This window comes from Erpetoichthys calabaricus, chromosome 15 (assembly GCF_900747795.2).
Source record: "Erpetoichthys calabaricus chromosome 15, fErpCal1.3, whole genome shotgun sequence".
NCBI lineage: Eukaryota > Metazoa > Chordata > Cladistia > Polypteriformes > Polypteridae > Erpetoichthys > Erpetoichthys calabaricus.
This window is the reverse complement of record NC_041408.2, coordinates 63,769,055-63,789,909: the sequence shown is the minus strand read 5'-3', so window position 1 is coordinate 63,789,909 and position 20,855 is coordinate 63,769,055. Positions and strand designations below refer to the sequence as shown.

General features: G+C 38.2%; 1 protein-coding gene across 6 annotated transcripts in view; it reads left to right on the top strand.

Moving 5' to 3' along the window:
* LOC114665880 (uncharacterized) overlaps positions 1-20,210 on the top strand; it is a 134,425-nt gene extending 114,215 nt beyond the window's left edge. For all 6 annotated transcript variants that reach the window (XM_051919537.1, XM_028820529.2, XM_028820530.2 and 3 more), the window contains 4 exons: positions 1,832-2,028; positions 7,369-7,588; positions 14,429-14,584; positions 19,989-20,210. In XM_051919537.1, the coding sequence (XP_051775497.1) occupies positions 1,832-2,028; positions 7,369-7,588; positions 14,429-14,559 (548 nt within the window). In that variant the 3' untranslated portion in view covers positions 14,560-14,584; positions 19,989-20,210. The remainder of the gene's footprint in view (positions 1-1,831; positions 2,029-7,368; positions 7,589-14,428; positions 14,585-19,988) is intronic.
* Positions 20,211-20,855: the final 645 nt, after the last annotated feature.

The following is a 20,855-nucleotide window of genomic DNA, read 5'->3' as shown; positions in this document are numbered from 1 at the left end:
ACCAATTCATTTAATTTGTGGTCAATATCACATAGTACAGAATTTATATTCCTTAATCACTTTCTCCATATCTCTTGCAGCATCCACTATTGCATTTTGTGACTCCAGAACAGCATCCATCAGTACATGGCCGGATGGTCACCCAACGGTTTCTGAGGCAGGGGTGTGTGCACAGCCATCGCTTGAAGGTGTGCTTGCCATAGCAGCACCATTACCACATGGATTTGCGTCCTCGGCAGAGGGCTCACACTTTGAAATATTGTCTGAAAAAGAATAAACCGCATCTGCCTGATTGTTTGTCTTATTAAACATGCAAATTATTTACACTGGATTTTCTTTTAATTATGTACACTTGATAGACTTTCTGAACTTGAACTTTGGAGTGCCTCTGCCATGCTGTGCCACTCCATCAGTTTCTTTTTGCTGCTTATACCACTGCTTATTCCACCAAATATTATGTTTTTCCCTTGCCTGCAATTCACTGAGCAAGACCTACATTTTGTATTCGCTGAAATTGTTTTTCTTACACATGCTTTTGCCATTGTCCTTTAACAAAATATTGAACGGAATGGGCTATTTAAGTTGATTTGCATATTCAAATAGGTGAAATTCTGTGAGGAGTCGGAGTGGGGCTGCAGGCACGTGCATGTGCATTAAAATTCATGTTGATTGGGATTCATAAAAGGAATGTTGGCAGCACTTTGTTTACGCACAGTTTTATGCATCTGAATGTTTTTGTGCATAGACACAGTGCTGGTGCTAGGTTATTTTGCACCCTAGGCCAAGCTCATCAGTGCGGCAACCGATTGTTCTATAGCTAATGAGTGCAGCTGGGTTTTCCACCAGTTATGATCTTCGCCCTACGTGAATGCCTAATTCACCTTAATGGTGGCGTTGGCCCTGTGTATACACATTTCTAGTTTGTCCGTACACCTTGTTTTAGTGTGAATTCTACGCAAGGCGTTATATATGAGGCCCCTGCTGTTTTGGAGATGCTCTGACCAAGTTATCTAGTCATCCAAATTTGGGATTTGTCAGAGTTCCTCAGTTCTTTATGCTTGTCCATTTTTCCTGCTTCCAACACATCACCTTCAAGAATTTGTTCACTTGCTGCCTAATATATTGTGCCATTGTAATAAGAGATAATCTGTGCTATTCACTTCACCTGTTGGTGGTTTTAATGTTGTGGCTGATCGGTGTATGTTATATATTGATTAACTATGCTTGTCAACATAGTAGTGTGTGCTCTACACTGTTAAGTGTTTAAAAAAATCATTTAATGGAAAATAGCAGTAAATGATCTGTCAATCGAATTAAATAAGAAAAATGTGAATAAATAGAGTAAAATTGCTATTTTGTTTTACAAGCATCCAAATATTAGTTAATTATTGCTTAAAATAAATAGAAGAAATGGGATTGCCAGTTAAACAAGAAATTCATTTAAAGGCTGGAAAAGACTTCTGATTTAAAAATTGATTGGGATAAAAGTCAGCAGCCACAGAAGTAAGTTCTGGCTGAAGTTGGGGAACTTGTTTCCATTGCACCCATTATTTTATATTACAAGATTTATGTTAATTATATTTTATTCACTTTAAGTAGTTGACTAACACAGCTGGTACATTACTCTACAAAAGCACAAATTGTTTCATTCTTTCTTTCCTATCTCTTAAGAAACCAAAGATACAGTCAAGGTCATGATCATGCTTTGACGAATCAAAAATTCCTGTCATTGTATTTTTAAAAGCACTCCTCTTTTGATTTACACTTCTAGCACACCCCATTAGGGATTAGATTAGATAACTATTTCAATTCTTCCATTTGCTTTCTCCAGAAATTCCTTCCCTTTTGTCAACAATGAGGCAAACCATTTCCGGTGAGGAAAAAGAGACTCCTCCTTTAGATGTGTTCAGTAATGATGAAGACGACTCCTTCAGTAGTGCATACACTACACCGTCACTTCAAGCACAATCACCGGTACAGGCATCGGAGGAGGCAAATCTCTATAATCCCGCTCATGCAACAAATTATGTAAGTATGAAATTCATCAGTTTACAAAGGTTGGCAATAGTTTACAATAAGAACTTAAGAGTGAAACTTGCCCAACCCTATTCACCTAAATTTTGTGATATATTGTTAGGGTGAAATTTCAGTTTCAAAAGTACTGTTTTCAGCTACGCCACTTGGTAACTCGACCTGCATATCTTCTTTGTGTGAAGAAATGCTTACTAAAATTTGCCTGAAAATATGCCTTCAATCTGCTTACATCTATTCACTAATTTCAGAAAGATCGATTTTTCTCCACCACACTTTCAGGGGAGAATTAAATAAAAGCATCAGAGATGATGCAAACTTCATCATGTGTGAAAAACTATACAGGTCTTTGTAGTGCTTATACATCCATCTTCCAACCCGCTGAATCCAAGCATAGGGTCACGGGGGTCTGCTGGAGCCAATCCCAGCCAACACAGGGCGTAAGGCAGGAACCAATCCCGGGCAGGGCACCAACCAACCGCAGGACACACACACACACCAAACACACACTAGGGCCAACTTAGAATCGCCAATCCACCTAACCTGCATGTCTTTCAAGTGTGGGGGGAAACCGGAGCACCCGGAGGAAACCCACGCAGACACAGGGAGAACATGCAGACTCCACGCAGGGAGGACCTGGGAAGTAAACCTGGGTCTCCTAACTGCGAGACAGCAGCGCTACCACTGCGCCACCGTGCCACCTGTAGTACTTAAATGGATATACTAATTTAAAAAGTAAATTAAAAAACAAAGCCACTAAAGCCCAAAGTCTCCCCACATTGATATGAATGACAGATTAATGATCTAATATTGTTTAAAGTATGAAATGTGTATCATTTACATCTCTAGTGTGTAGATTTCATATGTATTAATATATAAGATGAAGCTCTCCTTATGGGTAGTTAAAACCTGTGTACAATTTGCACCCTGACTCTACTTTAAGACATATTAACGTCTCCATCCGGGCATGCAGTGATCCAAATTACTTTTGCATTAATTTTGCATTATGTCTTCTTTAGTTAAAATGGTCCTACATATACTGGTGGCTAAGGTCATATTCATTATTCATTCTATTATTCCCATGTTCGGTTCATAGCAGTTTAGTAAGACATCAATTTAACTTTCAAGTGACTGATTTTAATGAATAGCAACATAAACAGTAACACTGCACAAATTCTATCATTACTTCCATGTGTGAAACTTATCACTTTGTTTGAAGAAGTCTTTCTCCTGATAAGTTAATCTTCTAAGGAGCAGAGCAGTACTATCTTATTAATGATATGGAACTCCAAACTTCAGAACCCTAATATATTTGTTTTCCAGTCAGTGATATCACAATAAAATGGTTTTCACTAAACTGACTTTTTTTGTTTTTTCTTTGACTATTCTAATAGGGTCTGGAAAGGTAAGATTCAATTTCAGATCAGTTTAGTTGCTTCTTTTATTAAGTATACTTCGTCTTTAGAGACCATTGTGATTAACAATAATTACAAGTATTATATAGCTAAAAGACATTTAAAATAAGTATGTTATTTTAATTTTTAAAAATAAACAAACAGAAGTCATGCAATGTATACAAAGAAATATATGCAGTTGATACATATTTTCCCTCTCCAGCTCTACTAAGTCAGTTCATTCTGAAGTGGATTATCCCTCATGCAAAGGACTAACATTTTAGATGAGTACACAACATAACAAAATACAGTAGGTTCTTCATTTGTGACCAAGCATCCAGTTCAAGGCAAATAGAGTGCTGCCACAGATGCCAGAAGAGAAAACTATTGGGAGTACTTAGCAACTGGAAAATAGTAGCTATACTCAATTAGAAAGGATTTTGATGTAGAAATATGAAATATGAGCTGCCTCCGTAGCTGTGCCAAGAGTATCCTATGCTAAAATAGTTCTGCAACCTTGATTTAAAAGCTGAGAGAAATGAAGCTTCATTACTTTTGGTAAGCAGATCATTACAGTGTTGGCTTTTCCTATGGCTAAACACTTAAAACTAGTTTTATTTATCCTATATCTTGATATAGAATGTCAAGTAGATGTGCATCTTGAGATCTGAAATTATATGTTGAAGTTTGGCCACTGTTTAATGTTCAAGTTTAATGACCTCCTGACTTGAAGCTCCTTTAAATCATTCACATCTTCTATTCCTGTGACATCCAGTTTTGATTTTCTATACTGTAGTGTGTTGAGCTGGTAACATCATTTTAAGAGAGGCCCACCAAATCAACAAGCTAATTAAAAGGTCAAGCTCAGTTATAAGACACACTCTACATCCACTGGAGGTCGTAGCAAGGAAGAGAATGAAAACAAAAGTGAATGCCATTATGAACAATGCTGCACATCCACTCTCTGACACAGTAACACTGAGGACTTTCACGCAATGAATTATTCAGCAGAAGTGTGTCAAGAAACACTGCTGGGGCTTACTTTTGCCCACTCCTGTATATAAATGATCTGACAAGAATATAATCAGTGGGCTGGCTAAGTCTGCAGATTATATCACACTAGCTAAATTGTTATAGAGAGACCTGGACAGCATACATCACGGGGCAGATTGGTGGCAGATGAAATTTAATATAAGTAAATGTAAAATAGTACACGTAGAAGTGAAAATGTTAGATCTGAATACAAGAAGGGAGGTCTGAAACTTCAAAAAGCACGCTATGAGAAAAACCTGGGAGTCATAGTGGTTTCATGTTTCTTCACATAGAGTACCATAGACACATGGAATACATTACCAGGTAGACAGTAGGACTTTAGAGACCTTCAAAACTCGACTTGATGTTATTTTGGAGGAATTAATGGATAGAACAGGCAAGTAATGTTGGGATGAATGGCCTGTTCTCATCTAAATCCTTCTGTCTAATGTTCAGATAGTGTACAAAAACAATCAAGAAAGCAAATAGGATTTTAGGCTATATATCATGATGTGTAGAGTGCAAGTCAAGAGAGGTTATGCTTAAGTTATATAACGCAAAAGTGAGGACTCGCCTGGATAACTGTGTACAGTTTTGGTCTCTGTAAAAAAAGACATAACAGTGCTCAAGAAAGTCCAGAGAGGAGCAATTGGACTAATTCCTGGAATTCTGGACTAAGAGGTATAAGCTATGAGGAGAGATTAAAGGAGTTGAACTTTCAAGTTTTTTGGACGATCTAGTTGTATAGAATGGCTGAGCTTGTTAGGCTAAATAGCCTATTCTTGACACCGTTTTTATAATTTTCTACAATAATATGTGTGAAGGAGGATTTTAAATTAATTGGAAGCCAGTGACGTGATTCTAAAGCTAGAGCTCTTGATGTGCCTCTGAACCCAGAAAAGTCACCATACAGAACAGATTAGTAAAGTATAGTGTTTTTATATACATAATAAACATAAACAGGGAATAATACAAGGAAGAACTCAAAGTATCAAAATAAAGTGACAAAATAATAAATGTGCTGACCTCCTACACCTTGACTAACAAGAAGACCTCCCTGACTAACTGATGGGGTGCCTATAGCACTTTCCCACCTCAACCCAATTTAAATGTACTACTTTTTCTTACCTCCTGCTCTTTTTCTGAAATGTATCTGACCTCTCTACCTTCCAGCAGCTGAACTCTTGTCTAGCTCTCCACCTCACTCCAAGTTTAATGACCTCCTGGTCAGGAACCCCTTTTAAGTCCTAGCCCATTAGTACTTTCAGTTCCTTCAGAAACACTTTGGACCATGGGCTAATCTGTCCCGTGAAGAGGGATACCAAATAAGAACAGTAAAATCTGCTGTTTGTTGTGAACAAACAGACCATCTTAAATAAAGAATCATTTCCCCTAAAATGTATGGCAGGTCAAATCTGACCTGAAGGACATAGCTGTGTTCCAAATCTGTAACATTTGTTCAAAAACATGGCCTCTTGTTTTGTTAAGTTAGGACACTTTACTAAAAGCCTTCATCTTTATAAGCAGAAAGAAAACATGTAGAATGTTTTAATGGGATGTGAACAAATAAACTACCCTAAATGCAGTGGAAAATTCATGTAAATCAATGGTGGGTTAAAACTGACCCAGAGGAAATGATAAGGTAAGAATTTTTTTAGAAGCTGTATAAATTACGGAATGTTTACATTTTTTACTTTTGATTAATTGGGAGACATATAGGAAAAGTCACAATCTTTTATCCTGACCTGATAATATTTAGGGAACTTTTACTGACACAAAACTGGGTCAAATTTGACTCAAAGACATTGTAAGGGCCAGTTTATACTTCACGGTCAGAACATGTACACTCACACATCATGGCTGCCACCCAGCATTCTTTTGACGCATCCTCTGATCACGCCCTCAGAAATTAACACGACACGTGTGCAAGTTGGAGTACCAGCAAAAATATGGCTGGCATGTGTGTGCAAGTGTTGCTACATGATGTCAGCATCATTGTTTACTATCAACGACATATCATTCAGGCATTTTGAGGTCTTTTGAGCACTTCATTGTAATGAAAGTATCTGCTGAATGTATTTCGTAACAACGAGATTTCTATAGACTCTTGTCATTTGGGGAAACTGTCGGGACCATAAAAATACTTTGTTGTAATGAAAATTTCATTGTAAAGATATTCATTGTAACGGAATTTTACCTGTAATTTTTATTTTGCTTCCCTCAAATCACAATACAGTGAAATCGGACATTGTTTTGCCCCCGTGATGATTTCTTGTACTAACACTGTGTGTAGTCCTCCAGATTTACTAAAGTACAAACACAAGTATAGACAGTACACTGCTTGTATAGCAGCAGTGTCCTCAAGCTCATGCATTGTGTAGCGTTAAGTATATCCTCACCCTAAGGGTTAACTGTGGAGCAGTAAATGAATAATCTGGAGATATTGACTATAGTGTGTTGAAATGGTTGGTGGTTCTTGAAACAAATGAATGAGTTAACCTTTCAGGATAACAAAGTTTCAATTTTTCTAAATTTTCAAGTTGGAGAAAGCAGATTTTACGAAGAACATAAATGTTACAATTGATGGTTAAATCCGTGTCAAAAAAAGAACATTTCAGATGGATTCAAGCAAACTAAAGTTAAAATGTTAAAAAGTGTCGTGGGTGTGTTATTTTATTAGAGATGGTATCTAAAAAACTAGTATATTGGCTACAGTCCAGTAGAGTTCAGTTCTGATAGACATACTATAAATAACAAAATATCATCAAGGTCATGAGTGACAATGTTAAGAAGAGAGTTGGGAGCATGAGTTACACAAAGCAAGAATAACCCAAGAAACTCTAAACCGTATTAATCTGTTTGTAGTGCTGAAATAGTTCTACTTTTGTAATTTCTGTTTTCTTTGTTCCAGGTGGAAGTGTACAAAGGATCAAATGTTTTTTGTGACGGCATGGTGTGGAAGGCAGCCACTCAAGCAAATTCTCCAACTGCTATGGCCAGGACCTTTTTGCTTGGGGTATTTGATATGGCTACTCTGTTGAGAAGTAACCTTAGAGGTGGCAAAAGTAAAAGAGCGAATTATGCAGACCAAAAAGAAGGATTAGATCCTGCAAAGCTTGACGCAATTTACAGTATGTAAAACCTTAACAGTTTCTTATGTCATTGTACCGAGTTTAAGCTTTGTTTAATCTGAACTTTGTAACTATGATTCCAATGGGTTTTTTTTTTTACTTTTTTGAAAGTGATTTTCTCCATTCTAATGGCTATAGGCTAAATTGTTTTCAAAACAAAAAAACTTACTTTTTAGGAAAAATTTCAACATTATGTTTTATTGCTATAACTGTGGAAAACAGAAAAATAACAACTTTATGAACACTCTATGTATGATCATTTTGAAGAGTGTGGTACCATTCAAGGCAACCAGTAGCATCCAGTGCTAAGTTACACTGTTTTTCAATACGTCTTACACTGCTGCTGCCATTTTTTAGTAGCACTCTCATTGCCACTTTTTTCTGGCAGCACAAAATCCTCATCTGACAGTGTAGAATTAGAGCTTGCAACATTACACAAGACATCTTCTAAGGACACCTGCTGGTATTTGATACCATAGCATTCAACTTTATCTTGCGATCTTTTATGCTATCTAATGGGTAAAATGAAATAAAACATACTAGGTGGCTTTATTCGATGTTTGGCCTTCTACCTCTTGATGATGACTTTTGTCGGCCCCCTCTTTGAAAGTATTAGAACCCAACTTTAACAGAAGATTGTGCTAGATATTTTTAAGATACTGTAGCCTGTAAGCCATGCCTTTGTGCAGGCCCCAAACATAAAAATGAGTCAAAGAGGTCAAAGTATAAAAAGAAAAGTTATTTTTTACAAAAATATAAGATAATGCAGAGGTACAGGGATTAGGAAACATATTAAAAATAATAAAATGACAAAAGATAACAATACTCTGAGCCTATCTATGAGAAATTTGAATCCCCAAGTAGCATTAGTAGTGGTGGGGTACCTAGAATCTTCACCCACTTGCACTAGTCTCCTCCTCCTTACCCCTCCTCTTCCTCCCAGATGAGTGCTTGCCTATTCTCTTCTACCTGACTTTAAACTCAATGGACTGATCACCGGAAGGCCTTTTAAGCAGGACTGGTAACTAAATATGGGGTAGGCACTGAGACAATTTCTTGAGGAAAAAATGCCATTGGGAACTCTTGTGGCCATCTTTGTAGAACTTCCCCTAGTGGTGTCAAATGTCCCTGCGGTCCTGAACCCTTTTGAAATGAGATAACAGGGCTTCACACATACTGTGTTGAGTGTCCCTGCTGTTACTTAGTAGAACTATGATCCAGTCTCTGGGGCTCCATTCATTGTACTGGAGCATAGCACCCTTATTAAAGTTGGACAGTTGTCACTGGCAATGTTACCATTACCAATGTGCTTCCCATAGAGTGTCAAATGATCCAAAAACCTGTTCTGTACTATGGCAGTGCTCTTGCAGTTATGGTCCCTAATACATCCATCTTCACGATAGATAGATTTAAATATATTTATATTGTTAAATTAAATCTTTATTTTTCTTAAGTGATCTTTTCCTGCTTTTTGCTTCAGAGACACTCTAAATATCTATTTCCCCTTTCAAGTCATTCTACTTTTCTGCATCATTTTTCTAATTTAATTCAATGAATAGTACAGTGTTTCTAAAATAATGTTCCTATTGCAGGTCCTAAAATTGTCTTGAATATTGACCAATTGTAAGTAACAAATGTTGTGAAAACAAATCCAACAAGATCAAAATAATTCTGAAATATGAAGTATTACATCTTCTGTGATGCACTTACATACATCACTGGCAACACCAAGTGCCGGGCAGAGTTTAAATTCTTTTAAAATTAGATACCTTCTCTGAGGTATTGTAACTGGGGAGAATCATAATAATACATTTCATTTATATAGCGCCTTTCCCATGCTCAAGGCACTGAATAAACCTTGTCATGTGTCTAAGAATCACCATGGTACCCTCATCTTGATACAAAAGGATCTTGATGTCCTCATCACAGTTTATCCAGTCTATTTGATTATTTGATTTACTTCCTTCTATTAATTGTTGGGATGCAGAGAGTGAGAGAGAGAGAGAGCAGGTTGGATGATATGGAGGTAGTGAATCAGGAAGTGCAACGGATTAGCAAGGAGGAAGTAAGGACAGCTATGAAGAGGATAAAGAATGGAAAAGCTGTTGGTCCAGATGACATACCTGAGAAAGCATGGGAAAGATGGCAGTGGATTTTTTAACCAGATTGTTTAATGGAATCTTGGAAAGTGAGAGGATGCCTGAGGAGTTGAGAAGAAGTGTACTGGTGCCGATATTTAAGAATAAGGGGGATGTGCAAAGCTGTATTAACTACAGATGAATAAAATTGATGAGCCACAGCATGAGGTTATGGGAAAGAGTAGTGGAAGCTGGTTTAACAAGCGAGGTGATGATTAGTAAGCAGCAGTATGGTTTCATGCTAAGAAAGAGCACCACAGATACAATGTTTGCTCTGGGGGTGTTGATGGAGAAGTATAGAGAAGGCCAGAAGGAGTTGCATTGCGTCTTTCTGGACCTGGAGAAAACATATGACAGGGTCCCTCGAGAGGAGCTGTGGTATTGTATGAGGAAGTTGGGAGTGGCAGAGAAGTACGTAAGAGTTGTACAGGATATATAAGAAGGAAATGTGACAGTGGTGAGGTCTGCGGTAGGAGTGACGGATGCATTCAACATGGAGGTGGGATTACATCAGGTATCAGCTCTGAGACTTTTCTTATTTGCAATGGTGATGGACAGGTTGACAGATGAGATTAGACAGGAGTCCCCGTGGACTATGATGTTTACTGATGGCATTGTGATCTGTAGCGAGAGTAGGGAGCAGGTTGAGGAGACCCTGCAGAAGTGGAGATATGCTCTAGAGGGGAGAGGAATGAAGGTCAGTAGGAACAAAACAGAGTAAATGTGTGCAAATGAGAGGGAGGTCAGTGGAATGGTGAGGATGCAGGGAGTAGAGTTGGTGAAGGTGGATGAGTTTAAATACTTGGGATCAACAGTACAGAGTAATGGGGATTGTGGAAGAGAGGTGAAAAAGAGAGTGCAGGCAGGGTGGAATGGGTGGAGAAGAGTGTCAGGAGTAATTTGTTACAGACAGGTATTAGCAAGAGTGAAAGAGAAGATATACAGAATGGTAGTGAGACCAGCTTTGTAATATAAGTTGGAGACGGTGGCCCTGATCAGAAAGCAGGAGACTGAGCTGGAGGTGGCAGAGTTAAAGATGCTAAGATTTGCACTGGGTGTGACGAGGATGGATAGGATTAGAAATGAGTACATTAGAGGGTCAGCTCAGGTTGGAAGGTAGGGAGACAAAGTCAGAGAGGCGAGACTGCGTTGGTTTTAGACATGTGCAGAGGAGAGATGCTGAGTATATTGGGAGAAGGATGTTGAAGATAGAGCTACCAGGCAAGAGAAAAAGAGGAAGGCCTAATTGTAGGGATGCCCAAAACTATAAATGTTATAGGATCTGAGTCTGCATGAACTGGATAGGTAGGCTGGGAAATGGACAAAATTATTATATGAAGTATTTTTGACAAGATAACCTAATAACAAAACTGAAATGACCGTTGTTACTTTTTATAGAGGTTCATTAAACATGTTTTCTCATCACACAAATCCTGCAGTTCATTATTAGATGATTGCTTTTTGACTCATATAATATCATAACTGCAGTAAGATGACAGCACAGCCACATGCCATATCTAGTTTGGCTGTCTCTCTGCTCATTTGAAATGTAAGCTGCAGCAAGCTGTTCAGACAACAGAAAAATTGCAAGCCTAAAAATGAGCATGTATACCGAGCATCTCAGGTCAGGAACCAAGGAGACAATATAATTAAAGACCATACTCACCTGGTTATAACCATCTCTTTCAATTATTACTATTGTGGCAAGAATCACTTGGCATGTAAATAACATCTTTCTGAGTACAGTCACTCCAGCCGGTCCCGGCTTATGATTTACCTCAGATCTCCAAACCTGTCTGCCCGACAGAGCTTATGTTTACTTTTAAGGGGCTCTTCTACTGGAAATGAATACATTCTATACATTCTCACATTATTTTATTGCATTATCATTTACTGCTGTTGTATATAATGTCATGATGATGATGTCATATATTGTACATCATGTCATGCATTTCATAAAATTCTATTTTACTGTAGTTAAAGCCATGGCTGGAACACTTAAGTACATTCCTAACAACTTTGATGCCTGCCAATAGTGTTCAAATCAGTGCACCTTATATCAGTTTATTCTATCACCAAATTGTTTACCTTACCTAAAATAATTATTTCAATCAGATTTTTATGTAAGATATCCAATTGCTATAGTGTCAGATATATTGAAACCTCCAGTACAAGTTCTTTTTTTGTTTGTTTGTTTGTTTTTCTGTACTGCAGTAAGACAGCTGTTTCATGTCACACTCCTACCAAAGCAAACAAATAAAGAAAATATGACTGGAAGACGTTCAAACAAGATTCTTAGCAATAATTAGGTGGTACTATAAAGAAAGCAAGATCTAAAGAGAAGACCTACTTTTATTTTTAAAAACTAGCATGGAGATAAAACAAAAATGAATATTTTCTTAAAGACACGTTGCACTTCTCAAACACCGACAGAAGCAGAGTGGCAGCATGTTTAATGGCAAGGGCAAAAATGTTGCTCCTGTTTGTAACTTATTTGGTTATGTGTATGGATGTGCACTTTGTAATTGCATAATGAGATGTTTTGATAACACCGTTAGTTTAAATTGAATATAACTGACACTATGGTCCTTGAACTTGAAATAACAATATTGGAGTCTGTTAAAGGCAGAATACAAACATGATACATTTCTATAATCATTTAACTTCATTCGTCTCCTTCTGGAAATGAAAAGAATTCACAGGCGTCTCCATCAGCCCTAACGTACGCCATCAACAATCTGCAAGGTAGAAAACTCAGCCAGGTAGTGAACCGATGATACAGTAAGTTACCAAGCTTTTAAAGGTTCCTGTTTCTGTGTGATTTGTGATTTTGCATGCACGTCCCTGCAGCTGACCCCAGTCTATCAAACTGCTATCTGTCTGAAAGTGTATTTTCTCTGTAATTGAATCAGCTCTAAAAAGCGAAAGCACAGCCTGATCATTTGCTCTATAAATTCCTGTTTTGATAAGAGATCACTTTGACACTTTCACATCCAACAGTAAAATATCTGTGTTCAGGACAGATTGTAGCTTTGCCCCTGTTGTCAGCAGGATATGCTGTAGCTCAGAGGTTTTAAATCTCAGTTCTGGGCACAGGTTTCGACTTTAAATTGAACCTCTTCGTTATTTAGTAAGCTGTTACTTCAACGTTTCTGCATTTTCGTGTCAGTCCAGAAATTATAAAACTGGGTTTGCTAACTTTCTGTTTATGCTGCTTGGAGATAATTTTGTGTGTGTGTGTTTTTTTTTTAATTTTGTTTCTAAGATTTCCATTATCCTCATCACCATAATTTTTGTTCCACCATTTCCTTGTGTTCTGGTTGTTTTGGTTGTCATTTGCCAATGAGCCACACTAGTGGGTCTGATGTTCACGTAGCTTCAGCCTTCAGTGCTGTTTGCTCTGCTGTTCATTAAGTGTCATTAGTAGTATACAATCAAGGGAGTCAAAAAGGTAAATTTATAGGAAAATGACCAAACTGAGAGTCAAGGATTTAAAAAGGCAAAAAATTCAGTACCATTTCCTATAAATTTCTTAAAAATGCAAATCTCAACTTAAAGTGTTTTTCTTTGTGCAGAATGAGAGAGGAAAAAACACAACTAATTATTAGGCATTGAGATAAATTAGAACTGAAATGACTCACTGGTTGTGAAACTGTGGGTCCCTAGGACTCAACTTGAGAACCACTGATTTAGCAAATTGTGGCCTTTAGACAGAAAAGCTGGTGGTAAAATAGATGACAACACACTCCAAACCTGCATTCTATTGGATGGTTCACAATCACAGAGTACACACTGACCTAACCTTCATGCCCCACTTGTCTGTTGTGATAATTACTGCATGAACTTGTGAGGACTTCTCTCCGTATGAGCCACAATTTCAGCATCAAGCTCTGAGGTACAGAAAGAAGCATTTCTTGGTTTTGGCGTATTACTCACACGACAAGGTGGGGTGCCACTTTTCTCCAGTTATTGAATTGCACTTTTTGAGGGACCATTCACAATGAGATATGTTTTCACTAATCCCACACATGTCAACTTGAAGAAGTTTGTGTGAATATGTAGCTTCACAACTAAAATACACTGTTCCAATGAATATGGCCTGTTTCCACTCCAATATGCACACACATAACAAAAGCAACCAAACAAAAGTAAATTTCCAAGGAGACTTTCTGCTAGCCTCACCTGTGTTAGCAGAAGCTAAACTCTACAACGGACTCCATACAATGCACCTCACTGTATCATTAGTAGGAGATTTAGTGTTGTATTCCTTTTTTTGGTAAATACAGCCTCCTCATTTTGAAAAGTAAGACTGTTGCGATTTTTTCCAAAAAAATTAAAGACTGGTATTTTGTAAATCAGAGGATTTTTTTTTTATTTGCCTCGGAAACTAGCATTGTTAAGCAAAGCTGTGTTTATGACCAATCCGTGTAATATGCACGTCTTTAGGATGTGAAAGGGAAACCACAGTTCCCAGAGGAGACAGGTAGCCACACTGATCACTGGGACCCCCTTATTTTGTGGCAGTGTAGGTGTTAAATGTCTAAATTCTAGCACTTTTAGGCACAACTATTCAACAACTCAAGAGCAGCACCCTTGTCTTACATGGGCAGGCTGTGGACTATTTGTTTTATTTTTACTTTTAAATTTAACAAATGACAATATTATGTTGTTTAAGTAATTCAGTATATTTATTTGCTTTCAGATGCTACATTGGAGAAATTCCCCAATGCCAAAAGGGGACAAATCGGTGTTGGGATTAACTCAAAGCTATCAGAAATCAGATTTAGATACAGACGCAACAAGCAAGATAAAGGATGTGATATTTTTTGTTGACACAAGCACAAATGAAACCATTTTGGTACGTGGTATTTTTTTTCTTCCTTTTGAGGTTGCACTCTAAGCTAATAATGGTGTTTGCCTTTCTGCTTTTTATTACAATGATATTTGTCATGTTTGACCTTCTTAGCTAATATTTGTATAACAGTAGCCCCTGAAGTATTTGAATGATCCCCTTAGATTTGACATGTTTCATGTCCTGTATCCCAGTAACTTTGGACATGAGTTTCTGTGAAGATGCAACAAGACCACTGCTGGTGCAGAGGTCCAATTATCTCATCATGCTTTGCATTTAACATCTCTAAGCAGACTCAAGTTTAAGAGATCATTACACTGTAAAAATACAAAACATCTGAATAAACGTTTGGCTGTTGAGGTCACTTTTTTAAGTGAGCTGGCATCTATAGAATCTAGAACTGTCCTCATGAATATTGTGTAGCACCCATAAAATAATTATTTTGTGTTGTATAGATAGATAGATAGATAGATAGATAGATAGATAGATAGATAGATAGATAGATAGATAGATAGATAGATAGATAGATAGATAGATAGATAGATAGATAGATAGATAGATACTTTATTAATCCCAAGGGGAAATTCACAGCATACTGATACAAAAAATAATATTAAATTAAAGATTGATAATAATGCAGGTAAAAACAGACAATAACTATGTATAATGTTAATGTTTGAAGAGTCACATAGTTTGGGGGAGGAACGATCTCCTCAGTCTGTCAGTGGAGCAGGATGGTGACAGCAGCCTGTCGCTGAAGCTGCTCTTCTGTCTGGAGATGACACTGTTTAGTGGATGCAGTGGATTCTCCATGATTGACAAGAGCCTGCTCAGCGCCCGTCGCTCTGCCACAGATGTCAAATTGTCCAGCTCCGTGCCTACAATAGAGCCTGCCTTCCTCACCAGTTTGTCCAGGTGTGAGGCATCTTTCTTCTTAATGCTGCCTCCCCAGCACATCACCGCGTAGAAGAGGGCGCTCGCCACAACCGTCTGATAGAACATCTGCAGCATCTTATTGCAGATGTTGAAGGAGGCCAGCCTTCTAAGGAAGTATAACCGGCTCTGTCTGTTCTTACACAGAACATCAGTATTGGCAGTCCAGTCCAATTTCTCATCCAGCTGCACTCCCAGGTATTTATAGGTCTGCATCCTCTGCACACAGTCACTTCTGATGATCACGGGATCCATGAGGGGCCTGGGCGTCCTAAAATCCACCACCAGCTCCTTGGTTTTGCTGGTGTTCAGGTGTAGGTGGTTTGAGTCGCACCATTTAACAAAGTCATTGATTAGGTTTGTTTAGAGCAGGGGTCTCCAACTCTGGTCCTGGAGAATTACTGTGGCTGCAGGTTTTCATTCTAACCTTTTCCTAATTTTGCGACTATTTGCTGTTTTTTAAGATGCAGCCCCCTTAATTGCTTCATTTTTGCCTTAACAGTAGAAACCCTGAAGCCAACGAAAAAACATGTAACCCCGGCCCACCTTAAATTCCTTTGCACCTCTCCATTAGCGTCTTTTGTGTTGCAGATGTGTCGATCAGCACAAGTAGCAAAGTCAGACAAAAAGTTCTCCCAGCTCAAGTGTGTTTATCTGGGTGTGAGGTGCCTGGAGTTGTAGAGGGTAAATAATATATTGTTATTTGGAACACATGCATTTCATGTGTTTATTTGATATTTGGACTTCAGTCTTCACACATTATACACTTCATGTCAAAATTTTGTCATTAGTACTATAATATGAAAAAAGTTTCTGTTTTAGTTATGTGTTCAACATTTCTTGCATATCTCACATTTCGTGTCATCCTACATTTACACAGATCGTTGTAGACAAGGAACACACTTGAGTTCACAGTTCAAAGACATTCTTTTCGCATAGTAGTTTATGCCTGTGTTTTTAATGTACAGTATTACTGTTATATGACATAACATTTTAATATTGCCATTTTCTTATTGCCAGTAAATAAGCAGAACTTACTTTTCACCAAATACGTTTGATACACAAAGCTTTTAAAATGAAAGTCAGTGGTCATAGTTGAACACTGTGAATAGACTACCCAAATCTTGATATAGCCCTTTCAAACCAAGTGCATTCAACACCACAAACTAGTAATAATTTGAGCAGATTATTACATTATTAATACATAAATATGTGTTGAACTGCACATAATCCATATGAAATGGAACAGGCACATCTATCTTGGCTTTAACACGTATTCTCATTCTTTTGGTTACCAGTGATCAGCTCGAGATTATAGGTGAGGATGGGGATGTAGAGAGACCAGTAAATGTGAAGATATGCCCAAGGATTTAGCGCTTGTCTTGCCACTCCAGTATATATCACAGAACTGCAGCCACTGCATTAATCTGTTGCTTAATTCAACAGTACACATTATAATATTGGAAAATTGAGATGAGATCTGGCCATTCAGCCCAACAAGTTCATCCATCCTGCTCATCAAGATTGTCCAAAGTTACATTAAGTCAAGATTTGCAAGTCCCTAAAGCCCAGCTCTCCACCACACTATTTAGTAATTTATTCCATATGTCTATGGTTCTTTGTATGAAGAAAAACTTAACATTGATATGCAAGCTACCTTTAACAGGTTTCCAAATGTCCCCATGTTCTTGTTGCAGAATTTATTTTAAAGTAGCAACTGGGGTCTACTGTACTAATTCCTTTTCATATTTTAGACAGTTCGATCATGCCTGCTCTTAATCTCGGTCTGATTAAATTTAAAAGGTTCAACTCTCTTAATCTCTGATTATAGTTCATACCTCTCAGTCCCACAATCAGCCTAGTTGCTCTTTTCTGGACTTTCTCTAGCGTACTTTTGTCTTTTTTCTGATATGGAGACCAAAACTAAACACAGCACTCCAGATGAGTCAACACTAGTGCATTACATTACTTAAACTTAATTTCTCTTGACTTGTCCTCGATGTACTGCACACTGTGTGCTATATAACCTAACATCCTATTTGCTTTCTTGAGCACTGCTGTACACTGGATGTGCAGTGCATCTGGAAAGTATTCACAGCGCATCACTTTTACCACATTTTGCTATGTTACAGCCTTATTCCAAAATGGATTAAATTCATTTTTTTCCTCAGAATTCTACACACAACACCCCATAATGACAATGTGAAAAAAGTTTACTTGAGGTTTTTGCAAATTTATTAAAAATAAAAAAACTGAGAAATTACATGTATATAAGTATTCACAGCCTTTGCTCAATACTTTGTCGATGCACCTTTGGCAGCAATTACAGCCTCAAGTCTTGTTGAATATGATGCCACAAGCTTGGCACACCTATCCTTGGCCAGTTTCACCCATTCCTCTTTGCAGCACCTCTCAAGCTCCATCAGGTTGGATGGGAAGCGTTGGTGCACAGCCATTTTAAGATCTCTCCAGAGATGTTCAATCAGATTCAAGTCTGGGCACTGGCTGGGCCACTCAAGGACATTCACAGAGTTGTCCTGAAGCCACTCCTTTGATATCTTGGCTGTGTGCTTAGGGTCGTTGTCCTGGTGAAAGATGAACCATCGTCCCAGTCTGAGGTCAAGAGCGCTCTGGAGCAGGTTTTCATCCAGGATGTCTGTGTACATTGCTGCAGTCATCTTTCCCTTTATCCTGACTAGTCTCAAAGTCCCTGCCACTGAAAAACAGCCCCACAGCATGACGCTGCCACCACCATGCTTTACTATAGGGATGGTATTGGCCTGGTGATGAGCGGTGCCTGGTTTCCTCCAAATGTGATGCCTGGCATTCAAACCAAAGAGTTCAATCTTTGTCTCATCAGACCAGAGAATTTTCTTTCTCATGGTCTGAGAGTCCTTCAAGTGCCTTTTGGCAAACTCCAGGCGGGCTGCCATGTGCCTTTTACTAAGGAGTGGCTTCCGTCTGGCCACTCTACCATACAGGCCTGATTGGTGGATTGCTGCAGAGATGGTTGTCCTTCTGGAAGGTTCTCCTCTCTACACAGAGGGCCTCTGGAGCTCTGACAGAGTAACCATCAAGTTCTTGGTCACCTCCTCGACTAAGGCCCTTCTCCCCTGATCGCTCAGTTTAGATGGCTGGCCAGATCTAGGAAGAGTCCTGGTGGTTTCGAACTTCTTCCACTTACGGATGATGGAGGCCACTGTGCTCACTGGGACCTTCAAAGCAGCAGAATTTTTTCTGTAACCTTCCCCAGATTTGTGCCTCGAGACAATCTTGTCTCGGAGGTCTACAGACAATTCCTTTGACTTCATGCTTGGTTTGTGCTCTGACATGAACTGTCAACTGTGGGACCTTATATAGACAGGTGTGTGCCTTTCCAAATCATGTCCAATCAACTGGATTTACCACAGGTGGACTCCAATTAAGCTGCAGAAACATCTCAAGGATGATCAGGGGAAACAGGATGCACTTGAGCTCAATTTTGAGCTTCATGGCAAAGGCTGTGAATACTTATGTACATGTGCTTTCTCAATTTTTTTATTTTTAATAAATTTGCAAAAATCTCAAGTAAACTTTTTTCACGTTGTCATTATGGGGTGTTGTGTGTAGAATTCTGAGGAAAAAAATGAATTTAATCCATTTTGGAATAAGGCTGTAACATAACAAAATGTGGAAAAAGTGATGCACTGTGAATACTTTCCGGATGCACTGTAGGTAATGGTGAGTCCACTATGACTCCAAGGTCCTTCTCATAAGCTGTACTTTGATTTCTTAAAGGACTCTGAGTATTAGAGTATACTAAATAATAGCAGGTCATGATTCTAGCACTCAGTCGTGATGAGAGTAGTGTGATGATGTGAGCATGCCTTGCTGCCTGGATAATTGAAGGAGCCATAAATTCTGTGAATTTTCTAATACATGGCCAGTGATCTGACTGTGAATGAAAGCGGATGAGTAGTTGGGTCATGCAGCTTGACAATGATCCAAAATACAAATGCAAATCCACATTAGATTTGCTGAAAAGGAAGTAAAACTGCAGTTTTGACCTGGCCTAGTCCAAGCCCAGAACTAAATTCAGTGTACTGTAGTTGCAGTTGCAGAACCTGAAATGAGTAGTTTGTGATTAAAAAAAACTGTCAGTGTGCCTGAAATAAACCAGTTCTACAATGAAAAGTGGGCTAAAACGACTCCACAGGACTTAAAAGATTGATGTTGAGTTATAGTAAGTGTTTGGCTGTAGTCATTACAGCTAAAAGAGACACAACCATTTACTAAATGTAAAAGGACAATTACTTTTTCACACAGTGCAGTTAGTTTTGGATATCTTTGTACAGGCAAAGCTTTGCAATAATAAAGGAAATCAGGAAGTGGGGATACATGTTTTCAACACTGTATAATGCAGATTAGCAATTTAAGACATTCATTTAAAAAAATATCAGTACAATATTCATAACGATTTTTGTGTCTTTTTTGGCAGAAATTATGTCACAGAAATAAACTGCTGAAGAGCAAAATGTTCCATGGCACCAGAAGAGCAAGGAGCTGTCCATGAAAGTCTGTACTTCAGATGGAGCAAACCAAGCGACAGTCTGAATGGCCCTGTGTGAAGTGATCTATTCTCTAAACTCTGGCTGTATATTTTTCTTTTATTATTTGAAGCATTAAATAAAATTATTAGAGCATGACACTTCTTCCAAAACATTATGTTGCAGGCTTTCTTTTAAGGATAATATTCTAAATTGACCAATGTAAGATGTTTTAGAAATGCTTCTACTGTACGTATCCACTGTGAGGTAACATTATTGGTTATCAGAGGAAGGTTTTATGGAATATAATGAAAGTAATAATACTGCAAATTTGTTTGAAAACTTTATAACATATATCAATGTGATTCATTTTATACCATGGGCCTGCTGATTTTTTAAGGCAGCATTTGCTGCACAACTCCAGCGTCCTGGGTTTGAATCTTAGTTCAGCCTTAGTCCAGCATGCTATTTATACATTTTCTGGTAACACTTCAGGTAATACAAAAATGCATCTATTACTCATTACCCTTTATGGATCAATACCTTAATACAGGCTTCTTTTGGTCATGATGACACTTCTAAAACATCAGTAGATGGGTTATTCATCTCCGTACCGTGTGGCATGTTGACATGTTGGTAAAATTCCTTGTTAATATGAAGGACTCACAGGTCATTTACTAAATACGTAATACAAGAGGAGTGTGTTTCTGTTAAGCTACCTCAGATCATTCCTACGTGAAGTTTTATTAGTAGATCACATTGCCAGGCTGAATTAACACTTTACTGATGCTTTGTAAGTGTTAGCGAAGCCCTAAAGA